Source organism: Triticum dicoccoides, chromosome 4A (assembly GCF_002162155.2).
Source record: "Triticum dicoccoides isolate Atlit2015 ecotype Zavitan chromosome 4A, WEW_v2.0, whole genome shotgun sequence".
NCBI classification, from domain to species: Eukaryota; Viridiplantae; Streptophyta; class Magnoliopsida; order Poales; family Poaceae; genus Triticum; species Triticum dicoccoides.
In genome coordinates, this window is record NC_041386.1 from 436,635,638 (window position 1) to 436,651,288 (window position 15,651).

Below are 15,651 nucleotides of genomic sequence, written 5' to 3' on the forward strand. Positions count from 1 at the left end.
CGCTGAACTTATGTGTCATGTTGTTACGAATTATGACTGGTTTGGATGCTGCCTTGTGGCTTTATTAATTTAAAGCCGGACGCTTCGTGCGTCTTCGTTTAAAAAAAAAGACATGCACCTACTGATCCCGCGATATCTCCCGTAGACATACCTCCACATGCTCTCTGACAATACTAGACGCAGTCTAAGCGGGAAGAACCTTATTCTATCTTCAGAAAATCACACAAACGCTAATAAAATTTGAAGAAGCACCTAAAAATGAAAGCAATCCTTGGCAGTTTTTGGTTGTTGGCAGTTGATTGAGCTACCTGATGAAATTGTTATTTGGCGCCGTCTTGATTGTCCCATCCCCTGCCGGCTGCCCTATTGCTTTCATTATTTGGTGAATAAGTCGAATATGTTTGAAAAAAAAGACAAGTCGAAAACTCTGAAAAAACTTTGAGCTAGTGTCGGTCTCCGCCTCCACTCTCGAGTGATCTTGTGTTCCTCATCAGGAAAAAAAAAGAGTGCTCCTGTGTACTCCGCGGAATGCAACTTTTCCCGCCATATATTCCATCCCCCTCTCGTTTCTCTTGGTCAAAAGGCGGGAAGAGGCAAAGGACTTCCTAGGGTTTACTGTGCTCAATGGAGGTCGACGCCGCCTACCCCGCCGCCGCCACTGGTGATGAGCTCCGGCGGCTCCTCACCGCCACCCTCAGCGCCGACAAAGCGTCCGTGGACGCCGCCACCGCCGGCCTCGACCGGATCTCCGCGGCCGGCGACCCCAGCTTCCCCATCGCCCTCCTCGCCGTCGCCGCAGGTACCCTGCCTCATACCACTCCAGTAGATCTCGTGCCCTCGTGCAGGCTTAGTTGCGCGCGATTTTGCGGTAGCCCATGGCTCTTTGCTGCTGGGGAATTCAGCGGCAGCGTCGCGGCGCTTCATTTCAAGGCGCTTGATTGAGCGATACATCAGGAATTTTGGTTGCGCGCCCGTCGCTCTGGCGATGCCACAAGCATGCTTTAGCTATGAAGTGAGTTTGATGGCTGTATTCGGATTATTCGAATTGCGGTTGTAGGGGATGGTGATCAAGGGACAAGAATAGCTGCTGCGACTTACTTGAAGAATTTCGTCCGGCGCAACAGGGAAGGGGGGCTCTCGTCGTCCGATCTCTACAGGGAGTTTCGCGACCAGCTCGCGCAGGCTCTGCTTCGAGTGGAACCTGCAATTCTTCGAGTGCTGATTGAAGTTGTATGCGCAGATGTGCCCCTGTATCTCCAAATATTACATGCTGCATCATCCGTAAGGTTGTTTCTTAACTGCTTATGACGCTACCGTTTGTTGCTGGCAGTTTGGCCAAGTCGTGGAGAAAGATTTTGTCAAGGAGAATTCGTGGCCTCAACTTGTGCCTCAGTTGAAGCTGGTGATCCAGAGCAGCGATGCAATTAGTCCAGGCCAGCATCCTGAGTGGAAAACCATTAATGCTCTCACGGTACTCCAGGCCATCCTTCGCCCCTTTCAGGTATATTTCAATTTCCAAGGACGAGCGCTACATATTTACATGTGCTTTGCACTTGTCCAACATGTTTCTGAAATCCAACCTCTTACCCTCTGGGTTTCTCTCAAGAAGAATGCACACTTACTCTGGCTTCAGAGCATTTTGCCCCCTGCATTCTAAATAACAGGAACATTCCTGTTTCAGAATTACTCTGCCCACCTTATCTGTATAAAGAACTAAAACAGAAAGTTAACCTCCCTCTGTTGTTTGTTTCTTTTAGGAACTTATTTTCTCTGGGATTTCCTGTTCAAAATGCGCAGCCATTGTTTGACAATTCAACCCACTAGAGAATACTTTACTTTCATGACTTCCTGAATCAATTTCTGGACTTCATCATCAGCGTGCCTGTATGACATATCAACTTCTACTTGAGAGTTGTGCCCCATTTGGATCTCTTTAGTTAGATTATTTGATAATGATTTAACACCCGTCAATAAAACATATATATTAATGAAACCAATGTTTCTTACCTAACCGTGTTTATTTTACAGTATTTCTTGAACCCGAAAGTTGTAAAGGAGCCTGTTCCAGAGCAGTTGGAGCAAATCGCAGCTGAGATTCTTGTACCACTGCAAGTGACATTCCACCACTTTGCTGACAAGGTCCTTCGCTAATGCACTCTGATGTTCTCCAAAGATTATACGCACCCTGATCTTTGTTGACTATTTTATGGTGTGTGCAACAGGTTCTACTACCGCACGATGGGAATAAGCTGGAATATGAGCAGCTCCTACTTATCACATGCAAGTGCATGTATTTCACTGTAAGTCCTGTTTCTGTTTCCTCTTTGTGATGTATTAACAGTATAAATATCACATACTGAAAACATATGAAATGAAAGGGTAGGCTGAATACTAAATAGCGTATATTTGTTGAACAAAGCTCAAAACAATATTTTCTTTTTTGTTTAGGCAATGTGAGAATGCTGTGCATACCTAGTCCATTCTTTTGCTTCCCAGTGCTGTGCTTGCCTTGTATATTTACATTGTCATAGTGCTACGTGATAGACTTCTTTTTGGCATGCTTGGTTGATTGGCTGTTAACTTCCTATAATGTGTGACTAATTATGGTACTCCTGCAGGTGAGGTCATACATGCCATCTGGGGTGAAGCAGATCCTGCCTTCCCTTTGCAAAGACATGTTCCATGTACTGGATTCATTGGATTTCAACAGTCCTCCTGAAGATTCAGCTACAGCAAGGCTCAAGATTGCAAAAAGATGTCTTATTATATTTTGCACACTTGTTACTCGTCACAGGAAACATGCTGATAAGTATGTACATTTGTCTCTGCTGTTGTTCTTTTCTAGTATATTTTCCAGAATGCTTACTCTTCATTGTTCTCAGCCAGATGCTACATATTGTCAACTGCGTAATCAGAATATCAAAACAAAGCATTCATTTAAGTGTAAGTTCTATAGTGCCGAAGACCAAGTATTATGAGCCTGTAACATTTTCTAGATTATTGAATGGTGTGATGGGCATTGTTATCATTATTGATTATTGTATTTGATAAGATTCTGAATTACAAATGAATAAATGATTGCAGAAACTCAATTCTCTCTCGGACCGGATTTTTTCATTAACATTTGACATGATTTCCCGTGTATTGGAGACAGGCCCTGTAAGTGTACACCAAGTAATTTGACTGCATTGTCGGAACAGAAATGTTTGAACTTGATGGCCATGTGTTCTCTTGGTTGCAGGGATGGCGTCTTGTTTCACCCCATTTTTCTTCACTTATGGATTCAGCAATTTTTCCAGCATTAGCATTAAATGAAAAGGTTAGCTCCCTACCTTTTTGTTGATAAATAACATCTTTCCAATATGTACTTATTTTGACCCAACTTTACATGTTACTTAGGATATAGCTGACTGGGAGGAGGATACCGACGAGTATATGCGGAAGAATCTTCCCTCTGAACTTGTAAATACATGATTCCACATTACTCGTTTATCTCTTGTGTTCATGTTGTTTGACTGATTTTTTTTGGCAGGATGACATTTCAGGGTGGGCTGAGGATTTATTTACTGCTAGGAAAAGTGCCATCAATTTACTTGGTGTTCTAGCCCTCTCAAAGGTTGTAATTTTCTTCCCTTTTTTCGGGAAATAGAAACTTTTATTAATTCTTTGCCATGTATCTAGGTGATACAAGAACAATAGAGTTGGGCCTCTGGCCTCTGCATCATAAACACACACAGCGAAATATGCACAAGCACACGCAGGGGAACAAACCTGGTAAAAGTATAAGTTGCTAGAGATAACATTTTTTTTTGGAAAAGGAGGTTTGGAAAAGGAGGCTCACCTCTGGCCTCTGCATCTGAAAGATGCATGCGGCCATAAAAACAACACAATCATAATGCGTCTGGAAGGCTCAAGATGCCACAGTATGGAGATTAGGCCGCTGCTGGGAGAACGGGTCACTGACAACCTGCTGCAACTATGTGCATGCCACTATCAGAAACTCTTGGTTTTTCTGTCACTGAAGAATTGACCAGGAACGGAGCCAGCTTGTCTTGTACATATGCACATAATTTGCACACGGGAGTTAATGTTCCTTTTTATCAGAAACAGTATCACTACGACTAAGCAATAGTGATCAACATAGAGCACCTGCTCCAAGTAGTACCATATCCGGCAATTTTTTTGAGAGCCCCCTCAACCAATTATTAAACATATTAGCAACGGCTCGAGGAGGTGATGGTTGGATGCTACGCTACACGGCTCTAGCAAAATGACAATTGAAAAACAGATTCTGAATAGATTCATCATGGTTACAGAAGCTACACCTTGGACTCCCTTGCCAATATCGTTTAAGAAGATTATCTTTTAGCTAGTATATGACGCCCTTGCGCATATACCACAAAAAAATCTTGGATTTTGAAAAGATTTTTATTTTCTGTAGTAGCTTATTTTTCATTGGAATATCGGATTGCAACAACGATATATACATCAAATTGATGGATATTGACCATTTTCATGCAAATTCCCTCTAAAAACTGTCTCAGTCATCTAAGTATTTTTCTTTCATAGTGCACTGATGCACATAATATCTGTTAGAATAAATCCAAGGCACTCCGTCGATCATTCGAGGACCAAGCAATCACACGAGCACGACACCGAGATTTGTTAACGAGGTTCACCGATATGGCTACATCCCCGGGGCTTGACTATGGACGCTCCTCCCCATGACACCACTACAATACCGCACACGGTTGCCCTGGACACCGGCACATGCCGCCGGCTTCCCCTGCGTTCCGATGCTATTATGTTGGCATAGGTTACATCGTGTGTCTACCCCTGCTATATAAGAGAGGCCTAGGATATAAGTGTCCTACTAGGACACGATTCCACATCCTATCTAAACACAATATTACTCAGAGTCCAACTGTAACCTACCTTGTACACAATATTCGACACAACTCTAACAAACTCCACCTTGGCGAATATTCTTCACCACTTTGAATTCGTTAATGCGTCAAACTTCCATGTACATTGGACTTGAGCTTATCCCATGAGCACCGCTGCTACTCCAAAGACTCCATATGACTCCACCTGCAACTTGTAGTCCCTTCTTTTTTTGACCACAGTCAACACTCGAGCAAAATTAAGTTCCTCTTTACTCTAGTCTGTGCTCCCAACTTCCAGAGTATCCGTCCAACGCCATCACACACTGATCACTGACCTGCGTGTAAGTGAATAACTCACATATTGAGTGTCACACATAAGAGTTACCTGAACTCAATATCACCGCTCCTTTCTTGACCGCCTATCTGAAAGTTGAAGGAATTTCACCATTGCTTGTAGTCACCCTGAGTCAAATTCGCAGTTGTCTCATCACATGTATGACCACCAGAGCCCTGGCCCGTCTCCATGTCCCGTGCGTACCGCACGCCTCGCCGCTATTACCGCGTCGAGCCTCCGCTGTCCTGGTTGAGTCTCAAGGGTCGTGAAACCACACCACTCAACCCCCATTGCAGAGTCCCACCGATCACCACCGACCGATGACGAGTTTCACACTTCCATCAGACCATTGGGCTCCAGTCTGAACTACATGTCACTCGCTTTTCCCGCTGAATAGGCTTCGATTCTCTGGATCCTTACACCGTAGCCCCTCAATCCAACTCCTCCTTCAACATGACTCCATGGTAGATGATCAGTCCACCCTCGCGCCCCGTCGACTTCAAGCTCTCATGTGCGCACCGTCTTGAATCAACCCCGCACCATAGTCTTGTCGAAGCCGCCAAGCCCTCAGGATTGCGCCACGTGTTTCCACGTCCCAGAAGTCGGTCACCATCAGCATCACGCTCCTACGTCGTCGTCGCCGATCCCATCACCATCTTCTGTACCAACCGACTCGCGTCGATCCGTCAGACTGTTCAGGACAACTGCCCTATGTGTCTGACCCGAGCCGACATTTCTGACTGCAACCATCTGCAACTCCTCACAGTCCTCATCGTCCGTCTGGCTTGACATCCAACAACGCCTTCAAGCATCTCTCTTGTGCCAACAAATTTTCATCCTTGTCTGTCATAACCCAAAGTTTTCAGTTCTGCCAAACCTCTCCACCTCAAATCTGATACTTGTTGGCACCAGATTCTTTGTATGACTAACCCTGTGAAAAAAACAACTGAGCTTCCTTCCACGATGCCAAAGTACACGAAGCAAACCTATGTGCTCGCGTCCCAGTAGTAGTAGCAATTTTACGTGGCGTAGCTCCTGGCTCAATCCCAATGCTAGCTTGCTTTGTCTCCTAATGGATTTTTCTTGGATCTGCTTAGGCTGCCTTGATGTTGCATATCTCTGGCTCGGAACGAGGAGAATCTCCTCCAGGGACTCCGTCCCTTTTCTTTTTGTCCATAACAAATCCTACGATGCTGTTTTGCTGTACAACCTGAGTTGCGATTCCATGAGCACAACGTGCGTACCACACACCACCTTCGGCCTGCCCGGCCACAACACGCCACCTGGGCCTGGCATAGGGCTAGGCCAGCCACGTGCACCTTCCAGGACTCTCCAAGCGCTGCGCCGAGCGCTCTGCCGTGTTGTGCATGCATTACGCCGCCGCGGCTCAAACGGATCGAGCCGCCTGATCCGATTCCACCCGCAACTCGCCGAGATTGCTCTTCGCCTGATTTCTTCCAATCGATCTCAACCGTGCAACACTTATTTCTTTACGCAATTTCCGTGTAGACGATACCGATCTAAAATCAAGCCGTCCACTCAATCAACATGATCCGCCTTGATCTCAAACCTTGCTCATGCTACCACTTGTTAGAATAAATCCGAGGCACTCCGTCGATCATCCGAGGACCAAGCAATCACACGAGCACGACACCGAGATTTGTTAACGAGGTTCACCGATATGGCTACATCCCATGACACCACTACAATACCACACACAGTTGCCCTGGACACCGGCACATGCCGCTGGCTTCCCCTGCGTTCCGGTGCTATTATGTTGGCATAGGTTACATCGTGTGTCTACCCCTGCTATGTAAGAGAGGCCTAGGATATAAGTGTCCTACTAGGACACGATTCCACATCCTATCTAAACACAATACTACTCAGAGTCCAACTGTAACCTACCTTGTACACAATATTCGACACAACTCTAACAATATCCTTTAGGCACACCAGGTCATTGTTTTAGATTAGATTGTTATATCAGAGTGTGTGACTTCATATTGTTAGGCTGATTCCTTGTATAGACAATTACAAGTCAGTTCAGCATCTGAAACTATTATTTCGTGCATATATATGCATTTTAAATGCTTTCAGCGATTGCATTGCACAAGCTACAAAGTTCATGCATTTTTCTGTTTCTTTTGAATCCAGGGAACTAATTAAATTAAAACAAGACTTGCATGGGTGTTTTACTTATACTAACACATGTTTCTTGTTTCAGGGCCCACCCGTTGTATCTGCAGCTTCCAAACGCAAGAAGGGTGACAAAAGCAAAGGAAAAGGAGGAAGCTGCATTGGGGAGCTATTGGTCATCCCATTCCTGTCAAAATTTCCTGTACCTTCTCATGGAGAAGATGCGTCATCAAAGGCAGTGCAGAAGTAAGATCACATGGCTTATTTATTTTGGCCCTTAAGAAAGGATTGTGGAAATCTAGACATATCTGTGCCACATGCATACATGTGGACTCTGGACTATTTGCTTTTCTATTGTTTCATACTTATGAAATAGTCACTTTACTGTCATTCATTTCAGTTATTTTGGTGTCCTAATGGCATATGGAGGCCTCCAAGATGTAAGAATGTTCTCTCATAAGATGTGTATTTTCTGAACCTCTCTTCCTACGAGAGACACAGCCCCTGGTTCCATTATCCTCTGAACTTATATTAGAGTAGTTGCTGATTTATTAACCCATTTTGCAGTTTCTGAGTGAGAGGAAAGATTTGGCGGTTACTTTGATCAGGAATCGGATTCTTCCATTGTATTATTTAGATCCGTGTAGTCCATATTTGATATCTACTGCAAACTGGATTATAGGGCAGCTTGCCCTGTGCCTACCAGAGGTACATCCTTTCATTGTGTTCATCCTTGCATCATGTTGTAGGATGGGCTAGTTAACACACGAGACTTCATCACTGTATTTCATTATATCATCATATATTTAATTTCTGATTCCTTTTTTGCTTATCTGCAGGCTATGTGCACGGATATTTATAATTCTTTAATGAAGGCATTAAGCATGGAAGATGCCGAGGATGTAACTTGTTATCCGGTTCGTGCTTCTGCTTCTGGTGCTATTGCAGAACTCATTGAGGTAAGAGTTGACATGGTATTGTCAATGGAATCTACTTGTCGCCTGTAAATATGCCACTGACATATTTTTGTGTGCCTTTTGTAGAATGGTTATGCTCCGCCTGACTGGGTTGCCCTTTTGCAAGTTGTTGTGAAAAGGATAAGCGCTGAAGATGAAAACGAGTCTGCTCTTTTGTTTCAGCTTCTGGGAACAATAGTCGATGCTGGCCAAGAGAAAGTTGTGGCTCACATTCCTGGCACTGTCTCTAACGTTGCCAATACTATTATAAATCTACTGCCCCCTGTACCAGATCCATGGCCTCAGGTAATATTGCTTTATTCATTTCTCAGATTTCCACGGTCAACACTTTCATGCTTTCTGCAGACAATACAGGCACAATAGTACTCACTACTATCATTTTCACATACTAGTGGGTGAGGCTCAAGGATTAGAACCTAAGTCCACTCAGTGGCCTTGTTTCTTAATACAATGTGTTCCCTCCGTCCGGAAATACTTTGTCTTAGAAATGATTGAAAATGGATGTATATATAACTAAAATAAGTCTAGATACAACCATTTATACAACAACAACAACAACAACAAAGCCTTTAGTCCCAAACAAGTTGGGGTAGGCTAGAGGTGAAACCCATAAGATCTCGCAACCAACTCATGGCTCTGGCACATGGATAGCAAGCTTCCACGCACCCCTGTCCATAGCTAGCTCTTTGGTGATACTCCAATCCTTCAGGTCTCTCTTAACGGACTCCTCCCATGTCAAATTCGGTCTACCCCGCCCTCTCTTGACATTCTCCGCACGCTTTAGCCGTCCGCTATGCACTGGAGTTTCTGGAGGCCTGCGCTGAGTATGCCCAAACCATCTCAGACGATGTTGGACAAGCTTCTCCTCAATTGGTGCTACCCCAACTCTATCTCGTATATCATCATTCCGGACTCGATCCTTCCTTGTGTGGCCACACATCCATCTCAACATACGCATCTCCGCCACACCTAACTGTTGAACATGTCGCCTTTTAGTCGGCCAACACTCCGCGCCATACAACATTGCGGGTCGAACCGCTGTCCTGTAGAACTTGCCTTTTAGCTTTTGTGACACTCTCTTGTCACAGAGAATGCCAGAAGCTTGGCGCCACTTCATCCATCCGGCTTTGATTCGATGGTTCACATCTTCATCAATACCCCCATCCTCCTGCAACATTGACCCCAAATACCGAAAGGTGTCCTTCTGATGTACCACCTGGCCATCAAGGCTAACCTCCTCCTCCTCACACCTAGTAGTACTGAAACCGCACATCATGTACTCGGTTTTAGTTCTACTAAGCCTAAACCCTTTCGATTCCAAGGTTTGTCTCCATAATTCTAACTTCCTATTTACCCTCGTCCGACTATCGTCAACTAGCACCACATCATCCGCAAAGAGCATACACCATGGGATATCTCCTTGTATATCCCTTGTGACCTCATCCATCAACAATGCAAAAAGATAAGGGCTCAAAGCTGACCCCTGATGCAGTCCTTCTTAATCGGGAAGTCATCGGTGTCGACATCACTTGTTCGAACACTTGTCACAACATTATCGTACATGTCCTTGATGAGGGTAATGTACTTTGCTGGGACTTTGTGTTTCTCCAAGGCCCACCACATGACATTCCGCGGTATCTTATCATAGGCCTTCTCCAAGTCAATGAACACCATATGCAAGTCCTTCTTTTGCTCCCTATATCTCTCCATAAGTTGTCGTACCAAGAAAATGGCTTCCATGGTCGACCTCCCAGGCATGAAACCAAACTGATTTTTAGTCACGCTTGTCATTCTTCTTAAGCGGTGCTCAATGACTCTCTCCCATAGCTTCATTGTATGGCTCATCAGCTTAATTCCACGGTAATTAGTACAACTCTGAACATCCCCCTTGTTCTTGAAGATTGGTACTAATATACTCCGTCTCCATTCTTCTGGCATCTTGTTTGCCCGAAAAATGAGGTTGAAAAGCTTGGTTAGCCATACTATTGCTATCTCCCCGAGACCTTTCCACACCTCAATGGGGATACAATCAGGGCCCATTGCCTTGCCTCCTTTCATCCTTTTTAAAGCCTCCTTCACCTCAGACTCCTGGATTCGCCGCACAAAACGCATGTTGGTCTCATCAAAGGAGTCGTCTAGTTCAATGGTAGAACTCTCATTCTCCCCATTGAACAGCTTGTCGAAGTACTCCCGCCATCTATGCTTAATCTCCTCGTCCTTCACCAAGAGTTGGCTTGCTCCGTCCTTGATGCATTTGACTTGGCCAATGTCCCTCGTCTTCCTCTCTCGGATCTTGGCCATCTTATAGATGTCCCTTTCACCTTCCTTCGTGCCTAACCGTTGGTAGAGGTCCTCATATGCCCGACCCCTTGCTTCACCAACAGCTCGCTTTGCGGCCTTCTTCGCCATCTTGTACTTCTCTATGTTGTCTGCACTCCTATCCAGGTATAGGCGTTTGAAGCAATCTTTCTTCTCTTTAATCGCCTTCTGGACGTCATCATTCCACCACCAGGTATCCTTATCTTCGCTTCTCCTTCCCCTGGACACTCCAAACTCCTCCGAGGCCACCTTACGAATGCAAGTCGCCATCTTCATCCACACATTGTCCGCATCCCCTCCTTCCTCCCAAGGGCCCTCCTTAATGACCCTCTCCTTGAACACCTGAGCTACCTCCCCCTTGAGCTTCCACCACTTCGTTCTAGCGACTTTGGCACGCTTATCCCGCTGGACACGAATCCGAAAGCGGAAGTCAGCAACCACCAGCTTATGCTGGGGTACAACACTCTCTCCGGGTATCACCTTACAGTCTAGGCACGCACGCCTATCTTCTCTTCTCGAGAGGATGAAATCAATCTGGCTAGAGTGTTGGCCGCTACTAAAAGTCACCAGATGTGATTCTCTCTTTCTAAAGAGGGTGTTAGCTACAATCATGTTGTAGGCTAGAGCAAAGCTTAAGACATCTTCTCCTTGATTCCTGATGCCATGGCCAAAGCCCCCATGCGCCCCTTCAAAACCTGTGTTAGATGTACCCACGTGGCCATTGAGGTCTCCTCCTATGAAGAGCTTCTCACCAATCGGTACACTCCTAACCATCTCTTCCAGGCCTTCCCAGAACTCCCTCTTGGTGTTCTCATTGTGGCCTACTTGCGGTGCATACGCGCTGATAACATTGAGAACCAAGTCCTCAACTACCAGCTTGACCAAGATAATCCGGTCCCCATGTCTCTTGACGTCTACCACTCCATACTTGAGGCTCTTGTTGATCAAGATGCCTACGCCATTTCTGTTTGCAGCCGTCCCCGTGTACCACAGCTTGAAGCCGGTATCCTCCACCTCCTTCGCCTTCTGTCCTCTCCATTTGTTTCTTGGACGCAAAGGATATCAACACCTCTCCTCACCGCTGCATCAACTAGCTCCCGAAGCTTCCCTGTCAGAGACCCTACGTTCCAGCTACCTAAGCAAATCCCCCTAGGCTCGGCTAGCTTCCTTACCCTTCGCACCCGTCGAGTCAAATGCTAAGACCCTTGCTCATTTTCCACTACACCCGGGCGCCGATGTAGCGTGCCACTAAGGATGCGATGACCCGATCCTCGCTCACTTGCCACCGTATCCGGATCAAGATACGGCGTGCCACTTGGGGGGTGACGGCCCGGCCCTTGCCCACTTTATAGGACAAGTATTTCTGGACGGAGGGAGTAACATATAACAAAGATTATAAACCTGGTGTGGAACTACTGATAGATTTTTTCTGAAGGAAATACATGTTTGCATGTTGCTATGGATGTCTGTTCTTTTAACCCACCGTTTTGTCTCTAGTATCCCTCATTAACTAATCCCTAGAGGGAAAATCCTAATAGCTCTAACTGGTTTACATGTGCGTATTGTTGTAGGTTGTCGAACAGGGTTTTGCTGCACTGGTAGCTATGGTTCAAGCTTGGGATAGCTCTGCACCAGATGAAAACAAGGAACATGAGAAGAGTGCGTGGCAATTAGGCCAGACTGCTATCACTCAAACTTTTTCAACAGTATTACAAAAAGCTTGGCTGTTGCCAGTTGAACAGATGGTATGTTGGCAAAGTGGAAGTCAAGTTCGCTATCTAGTGATGTCTGTAGGTGGCTGTGCAATAAAATCTGTCTGACTGTTTGTTGACGTTCATTTCAGGAGCCGACTTTAGATTCTGCACTGCCACCACCTTCATGTGTAAATGATGCATCCGTGTTGCTTGAATTCATCCTGAGGTCTATTACTTCTATGGAAGAAATCACACACATGAAGGTCTTTGAGCTAGTAGTTATATGGGCAGACATCATTGCATACTGGGACTCTTGGGAGGAGGAGGAGGATCAAGGAGTTTTCAACGCAATCAAAGAAGCTGTCAGTTTCCATCAAAGATTTGACTCCTCTGGTTTCTTTCTGAAGATGCTTCCTTCCCAATCTGCAAATGGATCACAAAGTTCAGTCATTAGTCGGGTTTCTAGTTTTGTGACCAGGGCCATTGCAGCCTACCCCTCTGCAACATGGAGGGCATGCTCATGCATCCATACACTATTGCATGCTCCAGATTTTTCCTTGGGAGCAGAAGATACTAGAATGACTCTTGCTGTAACCTTTGGGGAAGCAACATTTTCCTATTTCAAGGGTGTATCTGACAGCCCTGCTGGGATATGGAAGCCACTACTCTTGGCCATTTCTTCATGCTACATTTGCTATCCAGATGCTATTCAGCAAGTTTTATGCAAGGATGATGGCAATGGTTATACAGCATGGGCATCTGCACTGGCACAAGTCTCAAGTAGCTCGTTTACTCCTGGGCTCTCGTCTGAATCTGAGATCAAACTGGCCAGTAAGTAACTATATATCTATTGATCATTACAGTTTGAGTCTTGTTGATGTGTGCTTTCTTGACTAAGAAAGATGTGTCATCTTATTACTGCTTGCAATCACCATGCAGTATTAACATTAGCAACTGTGATTGAGCGACTGCTGGCCCTTTCCATGGGTGGCACCAAGGTGTTGCAAGACTGCTATACATCATTGATGGAGTCCTGCATTCATCTCAAGGACGTTCAAGAGGACGGGGACGATGGTGATGGTGATGGAGCAGAAGATCTTGATGACGACGATGATGAGGAAGACACCGATGACGATGATGAGGTAATGTACCATAGAACCGTGTTTTCTATATTCTCTCTAAGCTCAAACACATTGCTTGAAGATCGTGAGCATGCAATCAGGATTCGGAGGATGATGATGTGCGAGAAGAGACGGAAGAGGAATTCCTTGCAAGATATGCTGCTGCTGCTGGCGAGTCAATCGAGGTTGTTGAGGAAGGAGACATAGATGAAGAAACCCAAGACATTGAACTGGGTGAACTTCTGGAACCATTTTATTTATCTGATATTTACGCAAAATAGTTTTTCTTCTGATATTAACCTCAAATGGTTGTTTTTGAACATTTGTTTCTGGGGCTAATGCAGGTTCCCTGGACGAAATGGACATACAACAAGTGGTTCTTTCACTGATTCAGAAACATACTGCTCTCCTCCAAGCGCAGGTTTTGCCAGATGACCTAATTGAGAGAATTGCAGAAACATTTCCTGAATATGAGCAGCTGTTGCATGCTCACCAACTTAGGTGTTAGACTTGTGCAGATTTTCTTTTCCAAACATGTTTTCTATGCTAGCTTTGCGGCTTTTATTAGCTTTATTTTGTTTGTCGTTCTTTTTGGATACTCTGCTTGTTCTTTGTGCTCGTGTATGAAATGATGGACTACAATGTGTTACTGGGGTTTCACACTTTTGGTGGATGAAAAATATCATTTGTTTTATCGTGTGACTCAATGGTGCAATATTTATCATTTTTTATCCAGTGAGCTGTATATTTTTCTGACCCACTTACTCCTAGGGTCTCAACTTTAATATTTAGCCTGCCTTTTGGCTAAAAACTTTAATATAACCAAACTGTTGAAATTGTTCACTAGTTTGATTTTGAGGCTGTTTTTACGGGCATTGTCAAATTTGAGTTGGATTTGTGAGATGAAAGTCAGCAAACGAAAAAGACCATGAGCTGCATTCTACAAACCAGGATTTGGAATTCTGTTGATGCAGTATATCAGTTATATTCCCTTCTCACCCTAGGTTCCATTTCATAGAAAGAAACCACGGTCTCAAGCATTTTGTCTTACAAACCAGATACCTCTTACTCCCTTCGTCCGGAAATACTTGTCATCGAAATGGATAAAAGGGAATGTATATAGATGTATTTTAGTTCTAGATACATTTTTTTTATCAATTTTGATGACAAGTATTTTCGGACGGAGGGAGTACTTCACTAAACATTTGCCGACGCTTACCAAACCTCTCACGTTACACAATTTGCTGCCAGATGGATCGTAGGCCCCGTGGTCAATCAGCAAAGGCCTGAGAACACCAGATGGATCGAATCCTCTTATTTAGGATGTTTCATCTGACTAGCTATTTGCCCGTGCGTTACAACGGGACCATACATATTTCAATAGTATAACATCAATTGTGTATGTTTATAGGATGCTCATGCACAACAGACAACATTGTTCTCCCACAAAAAACAACAACATTATTGATTATTGTTTCACCACTCAATCACACTCTTCTTCTTTCACCACTATTCCCACCTCTTCGTTGCCCTACTCCAAGTAGCCTCCCTAGTCCAATCTATCCATACGGTTCTCAATAGTGCATCCGGGTCGCATCCTCAACCACTTCCACCCTCACACACACACACTGGAATTTCAAGCACGCAACCATGTAGTTGGGGTATATTTTCACAATGTGCTTCTCTTAGCAAGGAGTGGTTGGTGGAGGTTTTGATAGTTCAAGATTTCCTATATTGCATCCTAATTGGTGATTAGAAAGAAGCCAAGGATCAATAGAGTCATATTATTCCAGAAGCAGAAACAGTAAAACAGAAACAAATATTCTGGAGGTTAAAGATTTGTACAAGTTCAACGAAGACTAATGCATGCTACCACATCAAATTCCTTTAGCAAGATAATACTTTCCCAAAATACGTTTAACATCTAACTTTTCCAATAATTGTACGACGGCTCCATGAAAATAAACTGAGCAGTGCTACATGGACAATAATATTGGACGATTGCGGACAACAATTAAATGCAGCGGAGAAATCTTGTCCATGGCCGAGCAACGACCGCTGGATTCTCTAGTCGTGCACATATCGCCCTAAGTTTGACGTGTCTGGATCACCTTCGAAATTAAATTGGATTGAATCATTTGTACTCTGATTCAATTTTGTGAATTTTGCACCTCGAGCTTTAGG

The 15,651-nt window shown here is 44.6% G+C and overlaps 1 protein-coding gene across 1 annotated transcript; it reads left to right on the forward strand.

Moving 5' to 3' along the window:
• Positions 1-563: 563 nt before the first annotated feature.
• LOC119286049 (importin beta-like SAD2 homolog) lies at positions 564-14,174 on the forward strand. Its single transcript, XM_037565390.1, has 21 exons — positions 564-799; positions 1,058-1,230; positions 1,331-1,501; positions 2,029-2,139; positions 2,223-2,300; positions 2,619-2,809; positions 2,883-2,943; positions 3,085-3,159; positions 3,242-3,319; positions 3,400-3,462; positions 3,533-3,616; positions 7,445-7,602; positions 7,757-7,796; positions 7,924-8,064; positions 8,196-8,315; positions 8,400-8,618; positions 12,224-12,397; positions 12,496-13,177; positions 13,286-13,488; positions 13,569-13,701; positions 13,812-14,174. Exons 1-21 carry the CDS (start codon positions 625-627, stop codon positions 13,973-13,975), a joined length of 3,294 nt encoding a protein of 1,097 aa, XP_037421287.1. The 5' UTR covers positions 564-624; the 3' UTR covers positions 13,976-14,174.
• Positions 14,175-15,651: the final 1,477 nt, after the last annotated feature.